Source organism: Oncorhynchus clarkii, chromosome 16, assembly GCF_045791955.1.
Source record: "Oncorhynchus clarkii lewisi isolate Uvic-CL-2024 chromosome 16, UVic_Ocla_1.0, whole genome shotgun sequence".
NCBI classification, from domain to species: Eukaryota; Metazoa; Chordata; class Actinopteri; order Salmoniformes; family Salmonidae; genus Oncorhynchus; species Oncorhynchus clarkii.
The window spans coordinates 53891711-53909589 of NC_092162.1; the positions used below are offsets into that span (position 1 = coordinate 53891711).

At 42.5% G+C, this 17879-nt stretch overlaps 1 protein-coding gene across 1 annotated transcript in view; it reads right to left on the reverse strand.

Moving 5' to 3' along the window:
* LOC139368732 (voltage-dependent L-type calcium channel subunit alpha-1D-like) overlaps positions 1 to 17879 on the reverse strand; it is a 119241-nt gene that overhangs the window by 31063 nt on the left and 70299 nt on the right. Inside the window, exons 10-28 of the mRNA XM_071108028.1 lie at positions 16213 to 16300; positions 16058 to 16084; positions 15548 to 15708; positions 15025 to 15250; positions 14576 to 14783; positions 14189 to 14309; positions 13746 to 13860; positions 13582 to 13639; positions 11787 to 11841; positions 11548 to 11692; positions 9124 to 9253; positions 8777 to 8836; positions 6881 to 6987; positions 6655 to 6742; positions 6366 to 6473; positions 6178 to 6230; positions 5892 to 6038; positions 5511 to 5712; positions 3381 to 3539 (exon numbers count right to left, since the gene is read on the reverse strand). Coding sequence (XP_070964129.1) covers positions 3381 to 3539; positions 5511 to 5712; positions 5892 to 6038; positions 6178 to 6230; positions 6366 to 6473; positions 6655 to 6742; positions 6881 to 6987; positions 8777 to 8836; positions 9124 to 9253; positions 11548 to 11692; positions 11787 to 11841; positions 13582 to 13639; positions 13746 to 13860; positions 14189 to 14309; positions 14576 to 14783; positions 15025 to 15250; positions 15548 to 15708; positions 16058 to 16084; positions 16213 to 16300 — 2258 coding nt within the window. The remainder of the gene's footprint in view (positions 1 to 3380; positions 3540 to 5510; positions 5713 to 5891; positions 6039 to 6177; positions 6231 to 6365; positions 6474 to 6654; positions 6743 to 6880; positions 6988 to 8776; positions 8837 to 9123; positions 9254 to 11547; positions 11693 to 11786; positions 11842 to 13581; positions 13640 to 13745; positions 13861 to 14188; positions 14310 to 14575; positions 14784 to 15024; positions 15251 to 15547; positions 15709 to 16057; positions 16085 to 16212; positions 16301 to 17879) is intronic.

Below are 17879 nucleotides of genomic sequence, written 5' to 3' on the forward strand. Positions count from 1 at the left end.
AAAAACAGAGCAAACTAGAATGCTATTTGGCCCTAAACAGAGAGTACACAGCGGCAGAATACCTGACCACTGTGACTGACCCAAAATTAAGGAAAGCTTTGACTATGTACAGACTCAGTGAGCATAGCCTTGCTATTGAGAAAGGCCGCCGTAGGCAGACATGGCTCTCAAAAGAAGACAGGCTATGTGCTCACTGCCCACAAAATGAGGTGGAAACTGAGCTGCACTTCCTAACCTCCTGCCCAATGTATGACCATATTAGAGAGACATATTTCCCTCAGATTACACAGATCCACAAAGAATTCGAAAACAAATCCAAATTTGAAAAACTCCCATATCTACTGGGTGAAATTCCACAGTGTGCCATCACAGCAGCAAGATTTGTGACCTGTTGCCACGAGAAAAGGGCAACCAGTGAAGAACACACACCATTGTAAATACAACCCATATTTATGCTTATTTATTTTATCTTGTGTCCTTTAACCATTTGTACATTGTTAAAACACTGTATATATATATAATATGGCATTTGTAATGTCTTTACTGTTTTGAAACCTCTGTATGTGTAATGTTTACTGTTAATTTTTGTTGTTTTTCACTTTATATTTTCACTTTGTATGTTGTCTACCTCACTTGCTTTGGCAATGTTAACACATGTTTCCCATGCCAATAAAGCCCTTGAATTGAATTGAATTGAATTGAATTGAGAGACCAGGATATAGAGACAGAGATAGACCTGGATACAGAGACATAGAGAGAGACAGAGATAGACCCGGATATAGAGACAGAGATAGAGACATAGAGACAGAGATAGACCCAGATATAGAGACACAGAGAGAGACAGAGATAGACCAGGATATAAAGACAGAGATAGACCCAGATATAGAGACATAGAGACAGAGATAGACCCGGATATAGAGACAGAGATAGACAGACCCGGATATAGAGACACAGAGAGAGACAGAGATAGACCAGGATACAGAGACATAGAGACAGAGATAGACCCGGATATAGAGACATAGAGAGAGACAGAGATAGACCAGGATATAGAGACATAGAGACAGAGATAGACCAGGATATAGAGACATAGAGAGAGACAGAGATAGACCCGGATATAGAGACATATAGAGAGACAGAGATAGACCAGGATATAGAGACACAGAAAGAGACAGAGATAGACCAGGATATAGAGACAGAGATAGACCTGGATACAGAGACATAGAGAGAGACAGAGATAGACCCGGATATAGAGACAGAGATAGAGACATAGAGACAGAGATAGACCCAGATATAGAGACACAGAGAGAGACAGAGATAGACCAGGATATAGAGACAGAGATAGACCCAGATATAGAGACATAGAGACAGAGATAGACACAGATATAGAGACACAGAGAGAGACAGAGATAGACCCAGATATAGAGACATAGAGACAGAGATAGACCCGGATATAGAGACAGAGATAGACAGACCCGGATATAGAGACACAGAGAGAGACAGAGATGGACCAGGATACAGAGACATAGAGACAGAGATAGACCCGGATATAGAGACATAGAGAGAGACAGAGATAGACCATGATATAGAGACATAGAGACAGAGATAGACCAGGATATAGAGACATAGAGAGAGACAGAGATAGACCCGGATATAGAGACATATAGAGAGACAGCGATAGACCAGGATATAGAGACAGAGAGAGAGACAGAGATAGACCAGGATATAGAGACAGAGAGAGAGACAGAGATAGACCAGGATATAGAGACACAGAAAGAGACAGAGATAGACCAGGATATAGAGACATAGAGAGAGACAGAGATAGACCAGGATATAGAGACATATAGAGAGACAGAGATAGACCAGGATATAGAGACACAGAAAGAGACAGAGATAGACCCGGATATAGAGACATAGAGAGAGACAGAGATAGACCAGGATATAGAGACATAGAGAGAGACAGAGATAGACCAGGATATAGAGACAGAGAGAGAGACAGAGATAGACCAGGATATAGAGACACAGAAAGAGACAGAGATAGACCAGGATATAGAGACATAGAGAGAGACAGAGATAGACCAGGATATAGAGACATATAGAGAGACAGAGATAGACCAGGATATAGAGACACAGAAAGAGACAGAGATAGACCCGGATATAGAGACATAGAGAGAGACAGAGATAGACCAGGATATAGAGACATAGAGAGAGACAGAGATAGACCAGGATATAGAAACACAGAGAGAGACAGATATAGACTAGGATATAGAGACATAGAGAGAGACAGAGATAGACCAGGATATAGAGACATAGAGACAGAGATAGACCAGGATATAGAGACATAGAGAGAGACAGAGATAGACCCGGATATAGAGACATATAGAGAGACAGAGATAGACCAGGATATAGAGACACAGAAAGAGACAGAGATAGACCAGGATATAGAGACAGAGATAGACCTGGATACAGAGACATAGAGAGAGACAGAGATAGACCAGGATATAGAGACATAGAGAGAGACAGAGATAGACCAGGATATATAGACATAGAGAGAGACAGAGATATACCAGGATATAGAGACAGAGATAGACCAGGATATAGAGACATAGAGAGAGACAGAGATAGACCAGGATATAGAGACAGAGAGAGAGACAGAGATAGACCAGGATATAGAGACACAGAAAGAGACAGAGATAGACCAGGATATAGAGACATAGAGAGAGACAGAGATAGACCCGGATACAGAGACATAGAGAGAGACAGAGATAGAGACATAGAGAGAGATAGACCAGGATATAGAGACACAGAGAGAGACAGAGATAGAGACATAGAGACAGAGACATAGAGAGAGACAGAGATAGAGACATAGAGACACAGAGAGAGACAGAGATAGAGACATAGAGACAGAGACATAGAGAGAGACAGAGATAGAGACATAGAGACAGAGACATAGAGAGAGACAGAGATAGAGACATAGAGACAGAGATAGACCAGGATATAGAGACACAGAGAGAGACAGAGATAGAGACATAGAGACAGAGACATAGAGAGAGACAGAGATAGAGACATAGAGACACAGAGAGAGACAGAGATAGAGACATAGAGACAGAGACATAGAGAGAGACAGAGATAGAGACATAGAGAGAGATAGACCAGGATATAGAGACACAGAGAGAGACAGAGATAGAGACATAGAGACAGAGACATAGAGAGAGACAGAGATAGAGACATAGAGACACAGAGAGAGACAGAGATAGAGACATAGAGACAGAGACATAGAGAGAGACAGAGATAGAGACATAGAGACAGAGATAGACCAGGATATAGAGACATAGAGAGAGACAGAGATCGGACTATACATGTATGGCAGGAAAGGGACTCACCTGGATGGCCAGACACAGTGTGTTGAGGATGATGAGGACGAACATGACGTACTCAAAGCCTGTGGAGTTGACCACATACCAGAACTTATACTGGTAGGGGTTCTTAGGGATGTACCTTCTCAGTGGACGAGCCTTCAGAGCATACTCCACACACTGACGCTAGAGAGAGGAGAGGGGAGATAAAACACGCAGTAATACACAGAAATACACACACATACAGTGCTGTGCAAAAGATTTATGCAGGTGTGAAAAAATGCTGTTAAGTAAGAATGCTTTCAAAAATAGACATGTTAATAGTTTATTTATCAATTAACTAAATGCAAAGTGAGTGAAACGAAAAAAAATCTACATCAAATCAATATTTGGTGTGGCCACCCTTTGCCTTCAAAACAGCATCAATTCTTCTAGGTACACTTGCACACAGTTTTTGAAGGAACTTGGCAGGTAGGTTGGTCCAAACATCTTGGAGAACTAACCACAGTTCTTCTGTGGATTTAGGCAGCCTCACGGGCTTCTCTCTCTTCATGTAATCCCAGACACACTCAATGATGTTGAGATCAGGGCTCTGTGGGGGCCGAACCATCATTTCCAGGACTCCTTGTTCTTCTTTACACTGAATATAGTTCTTAATGGGGGCCTGTGTAGCTGTGCCACCAGAGACTCTGGGTTCGCGCCCAGGCTCTGTCGCGACCGGGAGGTCCATGGGGTGACGCACAATGGCCTAGCGTCGTCCGGGTTAGGGAGCGTTTGGCCGGTAGGGATATCCTTGTCTCATAGCGCTCTAGCGACTCCTGTGGCGGGGCGGGCGCAGTGCACACTAACCAGGTCGCCAGGTGCACGGTGTTTCCTCTGACACATTGGTGCGGCTGGCTTCCGGGTTGGATGCGCGCTGTGTTAAGAAGCAGTGTGGCTTGGTTGGGTTGTGTATCGGAGGACGCATGGCTTTCGTCCTTCGTCTCTCCCGAGCCCGTATGGGAGTTGTAGCGATGAGACAAGATAGTAACTACTAACAATTGGATGCCACGAAATTGGGGAGAAAAGGGAGTAAAAAAAATGATAGTTCTTAAGGACTTTCGCTGTATGTTTGGGGTCGTTGTCATGCTGCAGAATACCTTTGGGGCCAATCAGATGCCTCCCTGATGGTATTGCATGATGGATAAGGATCTGTCTGTACTTCTCAGCATTGAGGATACCATTAATTCCGTCCAAATCACCAACTCCATTTGCAGAAATGTAGCCCCAAACATGCAAGGAACCTCCACAATACTCCACTGTTGAACCTCCACAATGCTCCACTGTTGGACATCCACAATGCTCCACCGTTGAACCTCCACAATGCTCCACTGTTGAACCTCCACAATGCTCCACTGTTGAACTTCCACAATGCTCCACCGTTGAACCTCCACAATGCTCCACTGTTGAACCTCCACAATGCTCCACCGTTGAACCTCCACAATGCTCCACTGTTGAACCTCCACAATGCTCCACTGTTGAACCTCCACAATGCTCCACTGTTGAACCTCCACAATGCTCCACTGTTGAACCTCCACAATGCTCCACTGTTGAACCTCCACAATGCTCCACTGTTGCCTGCAGACACTAATTTGTGTTCCGCTCTCCAGCCCTTCGGAGAACAAACTGCCTTCTGCTACAGACAAATATTTCAGTCCAGAGCACCTGCTGCCATTTTTCTGCACCCCAGTTCCTGTGTTTTCGTGCATAGTTGAGTCGCTTGGCCTTGTTCCCACGTCAGAGTTAATGATTGTGTTTCAACCTAGATATTGAATTGATGATCATGAGCACCTGTTTGGTATAATTGTTTAATCATACACCTGACTATATGTCTGCAAAATCCCTGACTTTGTACAAGTGTACCTGGAAGAATTGATGCTGTTTTGAAGGCAAATATTGATTTGATGTAAAGTTTTCTTCAGTTCACTCACTTTGCATTTATTTAATTTATAAATATAATCTATTAACATGTCTATTTTTGAAAGCATTCTTACTTAAAGCATTTTTTCACACCTGCCTAAAACTTTTGCACAGTACTGTACATATTTATGTTCACATACACACAACACACATACAAGCATTCACACACACACACACTAACACTAACTAGGTTGTTACCTGGTTCTTGTCCAGCTCACAGTTCTTGTACTCTTTCTCTCCCTGCTCCTGGAAGGTGACGATGACGAAACCGACAAAGATGTTCATCATGAAGAAGGCGATGATGATGATGTAGATGATGAAGAAGATGGAGATCTCCACGCGGTAGTTGTAGATGGGACCCATATTCTCTCGGTTGGAGTCGATGGCCTTGTACAGCAGACTGAGACACAGAAACAAACGCAAACTAATTAGTGAGATGGTTCGTCAAAATGTATGTCTGTCTGGATGTGCATACGTGGAAGTGTGCATATTCACATGTGCATTTGCTGTGTGTGTGTGTGTGTGTGCACGTGCATGAGTGTGTGTGTGCGCATGCGTGCATCTGTGAGAGGCTCTTACGCAGGCCAGCCTTCAAATGTAGAGACGGTGAACAGAGCCATCATGGCCATGAGGACGTTGTCAAAGGTGAAGTCACTGTTGTACCAGATCCTCTCCCTAACTGCAGGCAACGCTGTATCTCCATCCTTATACAGGATGTATGTGCCTCTACAAGAGAGAGAGAGAGGAGTTATACATCTAAATCTATGTATCTACATAATCATCGGTATTTCCAAACAGACACAGACACATATCTGGGTCTCAGAACTCCAGTCCTTATGTTTGAACAAAGAGCAATCAAACTCACTTGCATTCCTCCGGGCTGGACTTGGCCTCGTCTGTGCAGCGATAGAACTTGCCCTGAGAGAACAGAACGTTTAACAGCTGCCCATCTGTCACACATATTACACACACATAACCACACATATAACTACTGCATCATGCATAGACTAGACAATACTTTATGAGTGTTAACACTGTAGTGGCGGTAGGCACCTTGAATAGCTGCACTCCTATGCAGGCGAACATGAACTGTAGCAGCGTGGTGACGATCATGATGTTGCCAATGGTCCTGATGGCCACAAATACACACTGGACCACATGCTGCAGGGTCAAGGGTTAAAAACAGAGGAGACAAGAGAGAAAAGGTCATGGATGAATGACCTTATTGGACCCTGTACCCTTAGCCTGGTGATTTACAAACGGGCGACTTCAGTATTCAGTTATCTTGAGGGTGTGTTGTTAAACAGTTGTTACACTGTGGCCCACTGGCCCCCCGTCTCACCTTGAGGCCCTTGGCTCTGTTGATGGCCCTCAGGGGCCGCAACACCCTCAACACACGCAAGATCTTCACCACAGAGATGGCAGATGACCTGAACACCAAACACAGACAGTTATGGCCACATCACTGACTGATTGAATGATTTATTTATTTCTTGCTTGATGGATCGATCAATCGATTGATCGACCAATTGATTCACCAATCGACCAATTGATTCATTTTTACGTACTGAATGCCAAAGGACACCAGAGAGACTCCAACCACCAGTAGGTCCAGCAGGTTGAAGTAGTTCCTGCAGAAGGCTCCTTTATGGAGGAAAGCCCCAAAAGCTGTCATCTAGAGAGCACAGGGAGACCGGCATCAGGTATACTGACCTATACACTAGGCCATCTCATACCAGACACACAACAGGTTCAGCTACAACTGTAGATGAGCTAGACATGTAGGATCTTCATTTGAGCCAGTTTGCTACAGCAGGAAAATAATAACAGGAAATGTGAATTATTATGTGGATTCTAATTAACAGATTTTTTTGTGGGGTTTGATTCATTTTAAACCTCAAATACACGACACGTTTTAAATGTCCTGCATTTCAGGAAAGTTCTACTACAACCGGATGATCAAGCTAAGATTCTACATCTGTTGACACGCGCTCTTTCTCAGAGTGTGCAGACAAACACACCTACACACACTGATACAGATCTAGTTCCTTCTAATCTTACTCAAACTCCTACACATTCTGCTCAATAAGACATGAAGGGTATTTCAATAGAACAAAAACTGGTTTTAACAGCAACCAACAAACACAACAAAAAATAAAACATTATTTCAGAGATATGCTATTCATTTCCTTTATAGATTAGAACAAAGCTCAACCCATGTTCCTTGAATCTACAGGTAATCTATTGGTTCTGTCATTTGCATATTTAAGCCCAGGCTTAAAACACAAAACATGAGACTTGCATCAGTAGAGCGGTACAGAAGTGTATGAAAGCCTCCCAAACCAGAGAGGGGGGAGGTTGCATTCAAAATAGTCTAATTGCTTCAGAGTCATTCATGTGTGTCATGGTTTCATGCATACTCTGTGGAAGTACTCAAAACAATCATACCAAAACAAGCGTCTGACCGATAGAAATTGATGCAGATGTGAGCCTTCACATGAAGCAAAGAGATCACACAGGTGGGGGCTGAACAGCAGAAGAGAATTGGGTCTGGGGAAACATGTCAAGGATCTCCTAACCTGGTTGCTTTAGCATAAGCCAAACTGACAATGACAAAGGAGTTGTTGGCTAATGTACAAACAGACCAGGGTAAGGTTCACAAAGAGGTGACCTACAATGAACCCTCATCTTTACAGGGTGCAGTTAAAACTGGACACAATAACAAGGCAGTGATCCATGCTACTGGAGTGATCCATGCTACTGGAGTGATCCATGCTACTGCAGTGATCCATGCTACTGGAGTGATCCATGCTACTGCAGTGATCCATGCTACTGGAGTGATCCATGCTACTGGAGTGATCCATGCTACTGGAGTGATCCATGCTACTGCAGTGATCCATGCTACTGGAGTGATCCATGCTACTGGAGTGATCCATGCTACTGGAGTGATCCATGCTACTGCAGTGATCCATGCTACTGGAGTGATCCATGCTACTGGAGTGATCCATGCTACTGGAGTGATCCATGCTACTGGAGTGATCCATGCTACTGGAGTGATCCATGCTACTGGAGTGATCCATGCTACTGGAGTGATCCATGCTACTGGAGTGATCCATGCTACTGGAGTGATCCATGCTACACTCAAAAACATACAAAAATACATATTTCCCCCTCTTTTGGCTCCAAACTGGTTTGTGGTTAAAAGAGGTGCCGTGATGGTTGCTGACAGACAAGCAGAAAAAGACAGGCGCCATTTAAAAACAGGCGACATACAGTAGACGGGGGAGTGTAGCAAGACTATGGTTGTCACAGAAACCTGGTTACCTTCAACAGGATCTCAAAGGTAAATATACTAGTGAAGACATAATCTGCATAGCCTAGGATCTGGAAAGCAACGAGAAGGTCTGAGCGTTACTACACAAGCACTAGAGCACAGAACACACACACAGGGGGAGAGCATTTACCTTCAATAGGATCTCAACAGTAAAGATTGCCGTGAAAGCATAGTCAAAATAACCAAGTATCTGCAAAAAGCAATGTGAAAGTTTAACAGGAGTTCAAGGCATCAACACATTGACATGATATCAACAACTTCAGAAAGCATCAACAGTCCTAAATTGATTACTACTGCAATGAAGTATAGGTTTGAGGTTTTTAGTTCTTTTTAACACAGATATTTCATGCCACTATTAGACATTATCGTGACAGAGTCATTACTGTAAAATTACAGTCAAATTACTTTCATGGAAGCAAAGATTATCTTGATGTTATCAAATGTTATTTTTCTGTAAGACTGCTGCAGTAAACATACGATGTTGCGTGCAGAGAAGTTCCGTATGGGGTCCTCAGCAGCCAGAGACACAGAGCTCAGCATGATGAAGACCAGGATGAGGTTGGTGAAGATGTGGTGGTTGATCAGCTTGTGGCAGGCCACCCGGACTCTGAGGAAAAAAAGCCATGAAATCACACATTGTTTTTGAGTGCGTGGGTGTGCGTGCATTATAACATATGTTTAGTACTGAGACCTACAGTGACTTGCAAAAGTATTCACCCCCCTTGGCGTTTCTCCTATCAACCTGTAATTTAAAATGATTTTTATTTGGATTTCATGTAATGGACACACAGAAAATAGTCCAAATTGGTGAAGTGAAATGAAAAAAATAACTTGTTTCAAAAAATGTAAAGAAATGTAGAATTGAAAAGTGGGGGGTGTATATGTATTCTTCCCTTTGCTATGAAGCCCCTAAATACGATCTGGTGCAACCAATTACCTTCAGAAGTCACATAATTACTTAAATAAAGTCCACCTGTGTGCATTCTAAGAGTCACATGATCTGTCACATGATCTCAGTATACAGTTGAAGTCGGAAGTCTACATACACCTTAACCAAATACATTTAAACTCAGTTTTTCAATTTTCCTGACATTTAATCAGAGTACAAATTCCAAGACTTAGGTCAGTTAGGAACACCAGTTTATTTTAAGAATGTGAAATGTCAGAATAATAGTAGAGAGAATGATTTATTTCAGCTTTTGTTTATTTCATCACATTCCCAGTGGGTCAGAAGTTTGCATATACTCAATTAGTATTTGGTAGCATTGCCTTTAAATTGTTTAACTTGGGTCAAACGTTTTGGGTAGCCTTCCACAAGCTTCCTCAATAAGTTGGGTGAATTTTGGCCCATTCCTCCTGACAGACCTGGTATAACTGAGTCAGGTTTGTAGGCCTCCTTGCTCGCACACGCTTTTTCAGATCTGTCCACAAATTTTCTATATGATTGAGGTTAGGGCTTTGTGATGGCCACTCCAATACCTTGACTTTGTTGTCCTTAAGCCATTTTGCCACAACTTTGGAAGTATGCTTGGGGTCATTGTCCATTTGGAAGACCCATTTGCGACCAAGCTTTAACTTCCTGACTGATGTCTTGAGATGTAGCTTCAATATATCCACATAATATTCCTTCTCATGATGCCATCTATTTTGTGAAGCGCACCAGTCCCTCCCGCAGCAAAGCACCCCCACAACATGATGCTGCCACCCTGTGCTTCACGGTTGGGATGGTGAACTTTGGCTTGCAAGCCTCACCCTTTTTCCTCCAAGCATAACGATGGTAATTATGGCCAAACAGTTCTATTTTTGTTTCATCAGACCAGAGGACATTTCTCCAAAAAGTATGATCTATGTCCCCATGTGCAGTTGCAAACCGTAGTCTGGCTTTTTTATGGCGATTTTGGAGCAGCGGTTTCTTCCTTGCTGAGCGGCCTTTCAGGTAATGTCGATATATAACTTGTTTTACTGTGGATATAGATACTTTTGTACTTGTTTCCTCCAGCATCTTCACAAGGTCCTTTGCTGGATCTGCGATTGTTTTGCACTTTTCGCACCAAAGTACGTTCATCTCTAGGAGACAGAACACGTCTCCTTCCTGAGCGGTATGACGGCTGCGTGGGCCCATGGTGTTTATACTTGTGTAGTATTGTTTGTACAGATGAACGTGGTACCTTCAGGCGCCAACCCAACAACTCTTATCACCCCTAGAACCCTATCCCCACATTGAAGCATGGTGGTGGCAGCATCATGCTGTGGGGGTGTTTTCATCGGCAGGGACTGGGAAACTGATCAGAATTGAAGGAAAGATGCTAAATACAGCTAAATACAGGGAAATTCTTGAGGGAAACCTGTTTCAGTCTTCTAGAGATTTGAGACTGGGATGGATGTTCACCTTCCAGCAGGACAATGAGCATACTCTAAGCATACTGCCAAAGCAACACTCGAGTGGTTTAAGGGGAAACATTTAAATGTATTGGAATGGCCTAGTCAAAGGCAAGACCTCAATCCAAATGAGAATCTGTAGTATGACTTAAATATTGCTATACACCAGCGGAACCCATCCAACTTGAAGGAGCTGGAGCAGTTTTGCCTTGAAGAATAGGCAAAAATCCCAGTGGACAGATGTGCCAATGTTATAGAGACATACCCCAAGAGACTTGCAGCTGTAATTGCTGCAAAAGGTGGCTCTACAAAGTATTGACTTTGGGGGGTAAATAGCTATGCATGCTCAAGTTTTTTGTTGCATTTCTTGTTTGTTTCACAATAAAAAATACTTTGCATCTTCAAAGTGGTAGGCATGTTGTGTAAATCAAATGATACAAACCCCCCAAAAATCAATTTTAATTCCAGGTTGTAAGGCAACAAAATAGGAAAAATGCCAAGAAAGGGTGCCACTATACTTACGGGTTAGTGTGGCTGAAGATGAAGAAAGCACTGCCCTCAGGGATGGGCGGAGTCTTCTCCTTGATGCTGAGGTCTGACAGCCTTTGAGGGCGTGGCCCAACCGGAACCTCTGGCAGATTATCATCATCATTGGCATCATCACCAACTGGGGAAAACCAGGATCAGAGATAAGGCAGTGCCAGGCCATGGAAGCTATGGCAACAAAGCTAGGACACTGATCTCAGAACAGATTAGGTTACCTGGAGTGTCTGGAGTGGGATACGGCTCCTTCTCCTCTTCCTCCTCCAGTGGAACCTACATTCATCAAGACACAAATAACATATCAGCAGTGTATCTGTACTGTTATGAATGCCATATGGTTTTAACTCACTGTATCATTTTATTTTATTGTTTTATTTAACCTTTATTTAACCAGGAAGGGCTCATTGAGATTTAAAATCTCTTTTTCAAGAGCATCCTGGCCAAGATAGGCAGCACCAAGTCATTACAAAAATTACAGACAAACAACATGAAAAACTACAAGTAATCTAGTAAAAACCATAGAATTCACAAGAGTATAACAAAATCAAAAACAGCAAATTAAAAGCATTGACAGGTCAGGGAATCAGTCTCAAGATCATTCATCTGTGATTTAAAAATACCAATCGGGACAAGTTCTTCCAGTTTAAAAGTATTTTGTAAGGCGATGGCGCAGAGTACAATAAAAGCCCTTTTACCAAATTCAGTTGGGACATTTGGAACAGTTAGCAGGATAAAGTCCTGCGAACGAAGAGAGTACCCACCCCATTTCTCAACAATAAAAATGCCCAAATAAAAAGGTAGTAAACCCAAAATGGCTTTGTAAATAAAAGTATACCAGTGACTGAGCCTACAAGTGACTAGAGAAGGCCAGCCAACCCTGGTATACAAAGTGCAGTGGTGCGTAAGGGTTTTGCAGTTTAAAATGAATCTCAAAGTGTCATGGTAAAGGGTGTCAATTGATCTCAAACACTGAGCGGAAGCATTCATATATAAAATATCCCCATAGTCTAGTAAAGGCATAAATGTAGCTGATACTAGCCACCTTCTGGCTTCAAAAGAAAAGGCCTTATTCCTAAAATAAAATCCCAATTTCAGCTGAAATTTTATTGTAAGTTGTTGAATATGCAATTTAAAAGAGAGGCCGTCATCAATTAAAATTCCAAGATATTTATATGAGGTTACAGCCTCAATCTCCTTGCCCTGACAGGTAGTAATAGGTGAAAGGTTCAGAGGTCTATTTCTTGCTTTAGAAAACACTATTAGTTTAGTTTTGTCAGTATTGAGGATAAGCTTCAATTGACACAAGGTATGTTGAACAGTATAAAATGCAGTTTGCAAGTTCTGGAAAGCTTTTGTAAGAGACAAGGCACAACAGTAAATAACAGTATCATCAGCATAAAAATGAAGTTGTGCATTTTGGACATTTTTGTCTTTATTTATATAAATAGTGAATAAGAGAGGACCAAGTACAGAGCCTTGGGGCACGCCATTAAAGACAGACAATTTAACAGACATAAGCCCATCAAATTGAGAGCACTGAGTTCTATCAGACAGATAGTTAGCAAACCATGCAACTGCATGCTCTGAAAGACCTACACTTGACAATCTCTGCCTCAGTATAGCATGATCAACTGTATCAAAAGCCTTAGAGAGAGCAATAAAAAGTGAGACACAGTGCTGTTTTTTGTCAATGGCTTCAGTGATATCATTTAAAACCTTCATGGCTGCTGTAATTGTGCTATGCTACTCCCTGAAGCCCGATTGGTACATTGATAAAATAGAGTTAGTAAATAAAAACTCTTTTAGCTGTTCACTCACAAGGGTTTCAAGTATTTTCACCAGGGGTGACCGCTTTGAGATTGGCCTATAATTATTTAAAATTTATTTATTTAGAATTTATCATTCTAAGTGGGCCACCATTACAAAATATTTTGTCTAATGGTGCCTCTGTGTGGTTATGGATTGCTCTTCTCTGACTTTCTAAAACCCCAATCTAAAAGCTACTCCGATTACCTTGAGATCCCCATCCTGGTCCTCAGGTTTCAGCTCCTCCATCTTATCAGTGTCATCTCTGGAAAAAAAAGAGCCCAAACACAAGACAACATCCCGACGGGTCAGGAGGAACAACAGAAAAACACAGACCATCCTCTCTTTCAGTAAGACAGTGCTGACATTACCTGGCACTCTTCTTCCTCTCCTTCTCCTCCTCTTCCTCCTTTTGGGCTGTGTTCAGGCTCTCTGCATCTGCCAGGTTGTCAACGGCGATGGCCAAGAAGACGTTCAGCAGGATGTCTGATTACAAACTGGACTTAAGGGCAACGGAGATACAACATTGACCTAACGTTTGAGTGTAATGCACTGTTCTACACTCCTGATCCTGTGGGCTAGCAATGTGTACCGGCTATTGTTCCAGCTCAGAACTAACATATTTGATTCAACAAACAAAGAAACTACTCATCAACTCATCATGACTAGCTGAGTCAAATGGGTTAGTGCTGGGGTGGAACAAAAGCCGGCAAGTATTGCGTCTCTCTTGAACCAGTGGATAATACTGATCTAAATGCTATATGACTAGGGGCAGCTGAAGCCATGTGTTCTACATGTTTTAAAAACAGGATACAGTTTCCACAGACAAAGAGGATGATGAAGTAGATGCAGACGACCATGCCTGAGGAGAAGGGTCCACCGTACGCCATGATGCCGTCATACATCACAGCATTCCAATCCTCGCCTGTCAGGATCTGAGTCACACAACACAGTGTAACACAACGTCATCCCAACTTTAGTACAACGCCATCACGGCATTATTGCAATATTACTATTACATTATTACAAGTCATCACAATGTTATCACAACGTCATATCACAATGTTACCACAACGTCATATCACAATGTTATCACAACGTCATAACACAACATTATTACAACGCCATTATAACGTCATCACATTTTCATTATGTCAATAATCATTGTGAGAGAAGCCAGGAACAGGTAGAGTCGTCCTACCTGAAACACTGTGAGTAGTGCCTGGGGGAAGTTGTCGAAGGTGCTCCTCTTAGTTATCGTCTCGTCGAAGTTGAACTTGCCGCCGAAGAGCTGCATGCCCAACAGAGAGAAGATGATGATGAAGAGGAAGAGCAGGAGCAGGAGGGAGGCGATGGACTTCATGGAGTTGAGCAGCGATGCTACCAGGTTGCTGAGAGATGCCCAGTGGCTACAGGGCAGAGAGAGAAAGAGAAGGTCAAGATGAATGCACAAACAACCCATACGCAAGCATGCAAGCACACATACCGAGAGACTGATAAACATTCTTCCAACAGTATATGATGCATCAAAACCAGTGAGCAAAGAAAGAGATGTGACGTGAATGTATCACAGAGGTAAACATTTTGCCAAAATTACACCTCCACCACGTCAGTCTATGTCCAGCCTCTCCTGAAGTCTCCCAGTCTCACCGTGTGACCTTGAAGATGCGTAGCAGACGGACACAGCGGAACACAGAGATGCCCAGGGGAGACATGATGGCCAGCTCCACCAGGATGGTCTCCACGATGCCGCCACACACCACGAAGCAGTCGAAGCGGTTGAACAGAGACACGAAGTAGGCCTGCAGGCCCAGACTATACATCTTCACCAGCATCTCACACGTAAACAGAGCCAGCAGAACCTTGTTGGCCACATCTGGAGAGCAGCGGACATCAGCATGTAGACATTACAGTACAACATTTTCCAGTTATAAAGATCACTGCTATTAGGATCTGGTAGGAAGGGTTACTGTATGCAGCAGATACAGTAGCTGGGTAAGTCATAGGTATTGTCTGATTATCAAGGGCACTACTGTAGTACAATGGCATTGTAGATTGTAAGATTCAAGGATAACATAGCAAGTATCCTGTGGGTTTCTGAGAAAGACACTGTAAAGTACACATTATGCTAAAACTACGTGATTGGGAAATAACATTTTGACCCTCTACCCACCCTGTACTTCCGTGAGCCAGTCAGGCTGGTTGTAGTGCTCTGAGGAGATGGTGAGTGTGTTGAGAAACACCAGGATGATCACCAGCCAATAGAAAGACACTGACTTCACGGCAACACGACACTTCCTGCGGCAGAACCGGTTCCAGCGACGCCATCGCCGACTTCAAGAGAGAGGAAATGATGTCACAATCTGACTCGAATCAGGAAGTTGTGTTACATACTGGTTGATCATCACAGGATTTCATGAACAAGTTAATTGTGAACTGGAATGAAATCATGCATGTTAGACAGAATATCTTAAACAATGTCAGGGTCACAGACTAAACAAAATGCAGACATGGTGAGGATGATGAAGATGATGAAGAGGACATCAGCAGGAGTGCAGTGACTGATCAGGATGGACAGAGTGTGTGTGTGGGAAAAACACAAGCGAGTGACGATGAATTTCCACAATGTGCATCAGGGCCATGCAAAACAACTAATGACACATAGTACTGACAGAGGACTGACCTGTACTTTGATTTGATAATTTTCTGACTGAAGAAATGAAGAATCATATTGTTAATTCCATTTGCATGAATGACGTATTACAGAAGCTTTTTAAGTCTATTCAGGTAGAAAGAAACCTTGCACCTTGACAGACAGACAGAGACAGACAGACTCACCAGAGTGGTCCACAGCAGTTAGCCTTTTCGTCCTCTCCGTTGGGGTTGTCAGTGTTCACAGACTCTGTCTCGCTGGCGGGCTTGCTTGCTGTGACATCACACAAACACAGGAAGTAAGGTGAGATCCAGTCGAACTATGGCTCTGACTTTCCAACCTAAAGAACCCTTATGATCAGGTTTGGGGAGTAACTGATTACATGTGATCTGATTTTTAAAAGGCTGTAATCCGTTACGTTACCAGCAAAAATATTGTAATCAGATTACAGATACTTTTGAAAAAATAGATGATTACTTCTTGGATTGCATTTAAATTCAGAAAGGATGTTTGTGAAAAAAAAACATTATGACACCTTTCTGTTTTCTCAATGACATTCAATTCAGCATTGAAAAAGGTTTGACCACAAGTCAGAGAACACTAGGATGACACGTCAAATGCGTTTGATGGATCCTTTTTGTCTCTCTCTAATGCCTTTTAAGGGGAAAGTAATCCAAAAGTAACCAAAAGTGATCAGATTACGTTACTGAGTTCGGGTAATCCAAAAGTTACATTACTGATTACAATTTTGGACAGGTAACTGCAACAGATTACATTTAACAAGTAGCCAACCCAATCCTACTTATGCCTGAGTGTTTTGGGTAGTTTAAATCTAGTAAACATGGCATGATTTCATATCCTCATCATTCAGTATAGGGCTCTTTGGGGACCATCATTGGCTGTCAGAATACAGAGGGCTGATTGCAGCAGCTGCAGAGATCATCCATGCTGTTTACTATGTGAATGGGATAACAATAGTGTGGTTTCTGATAGGGTTAGAAACGTTATGCTAGTAGTGGATCTGTGCAGATGCTGTACAAACCTTATGAATAAGTAAGTACAAGGTCAAAAGTACTCCACAAAATATCTCAAGGAAAAATCCAAATCACAGTGCACAGGAATGGAGTAAAAAAAACAAGGCTTATAAAAATGAACTAAATAAAAGAAATGGCAATGAATGACTCAAAATGACCCCACAATGCATGTCTACAAGGCAATCTATCTGTTTTGATTGTTTACAAATATGCATACCCTTTCCATAGTCAACATATCAATGTGTTTACATTTGCAGACAATATTTCCCTTATTCACTTATGGTCCAGTTCCGGAGAGTTCTAGCTACAGTACAACATGCACATGACCTCTCGTAACCTCTAGAAGCCTTAAACCTGCTGGTTGTGTCTCAAAATACTGATGTTTGATTCACAAATCTTGTCCTACTTTACCAAAGAGTCAGGACATGAGGACACAGATCTAATGAAGAGGCTGATTGAGTGAAATGAAGAGTAGTTGTAGAGAGGATTGAACACAACAATTGGACAAGAACACATCAAACTAGTAGCAAAGCACAAGCAAGCAAAGGAGGGAGGGCAAAACACACACACACACAACCCAATTTACCCTGTGTCTCTGTGGACTGACTGAACCAGCCAAACTTCCCTTTCTTCTTCTCCGTTAGGTCAGCCAGTGTCACGCCTTGGTGTTTTAAAGGCATGCAGTACATACATTTAGACAGCAGAGGGAGCAGTGAGTCAGTAGAGAACAAGCGAGAACGGATCTCTACTACTATATAAGCAGTTAGGAAGAGGCTAGAGAAGCACTAAACAAAACATAAGAGAAAAAAGAGAAGAGA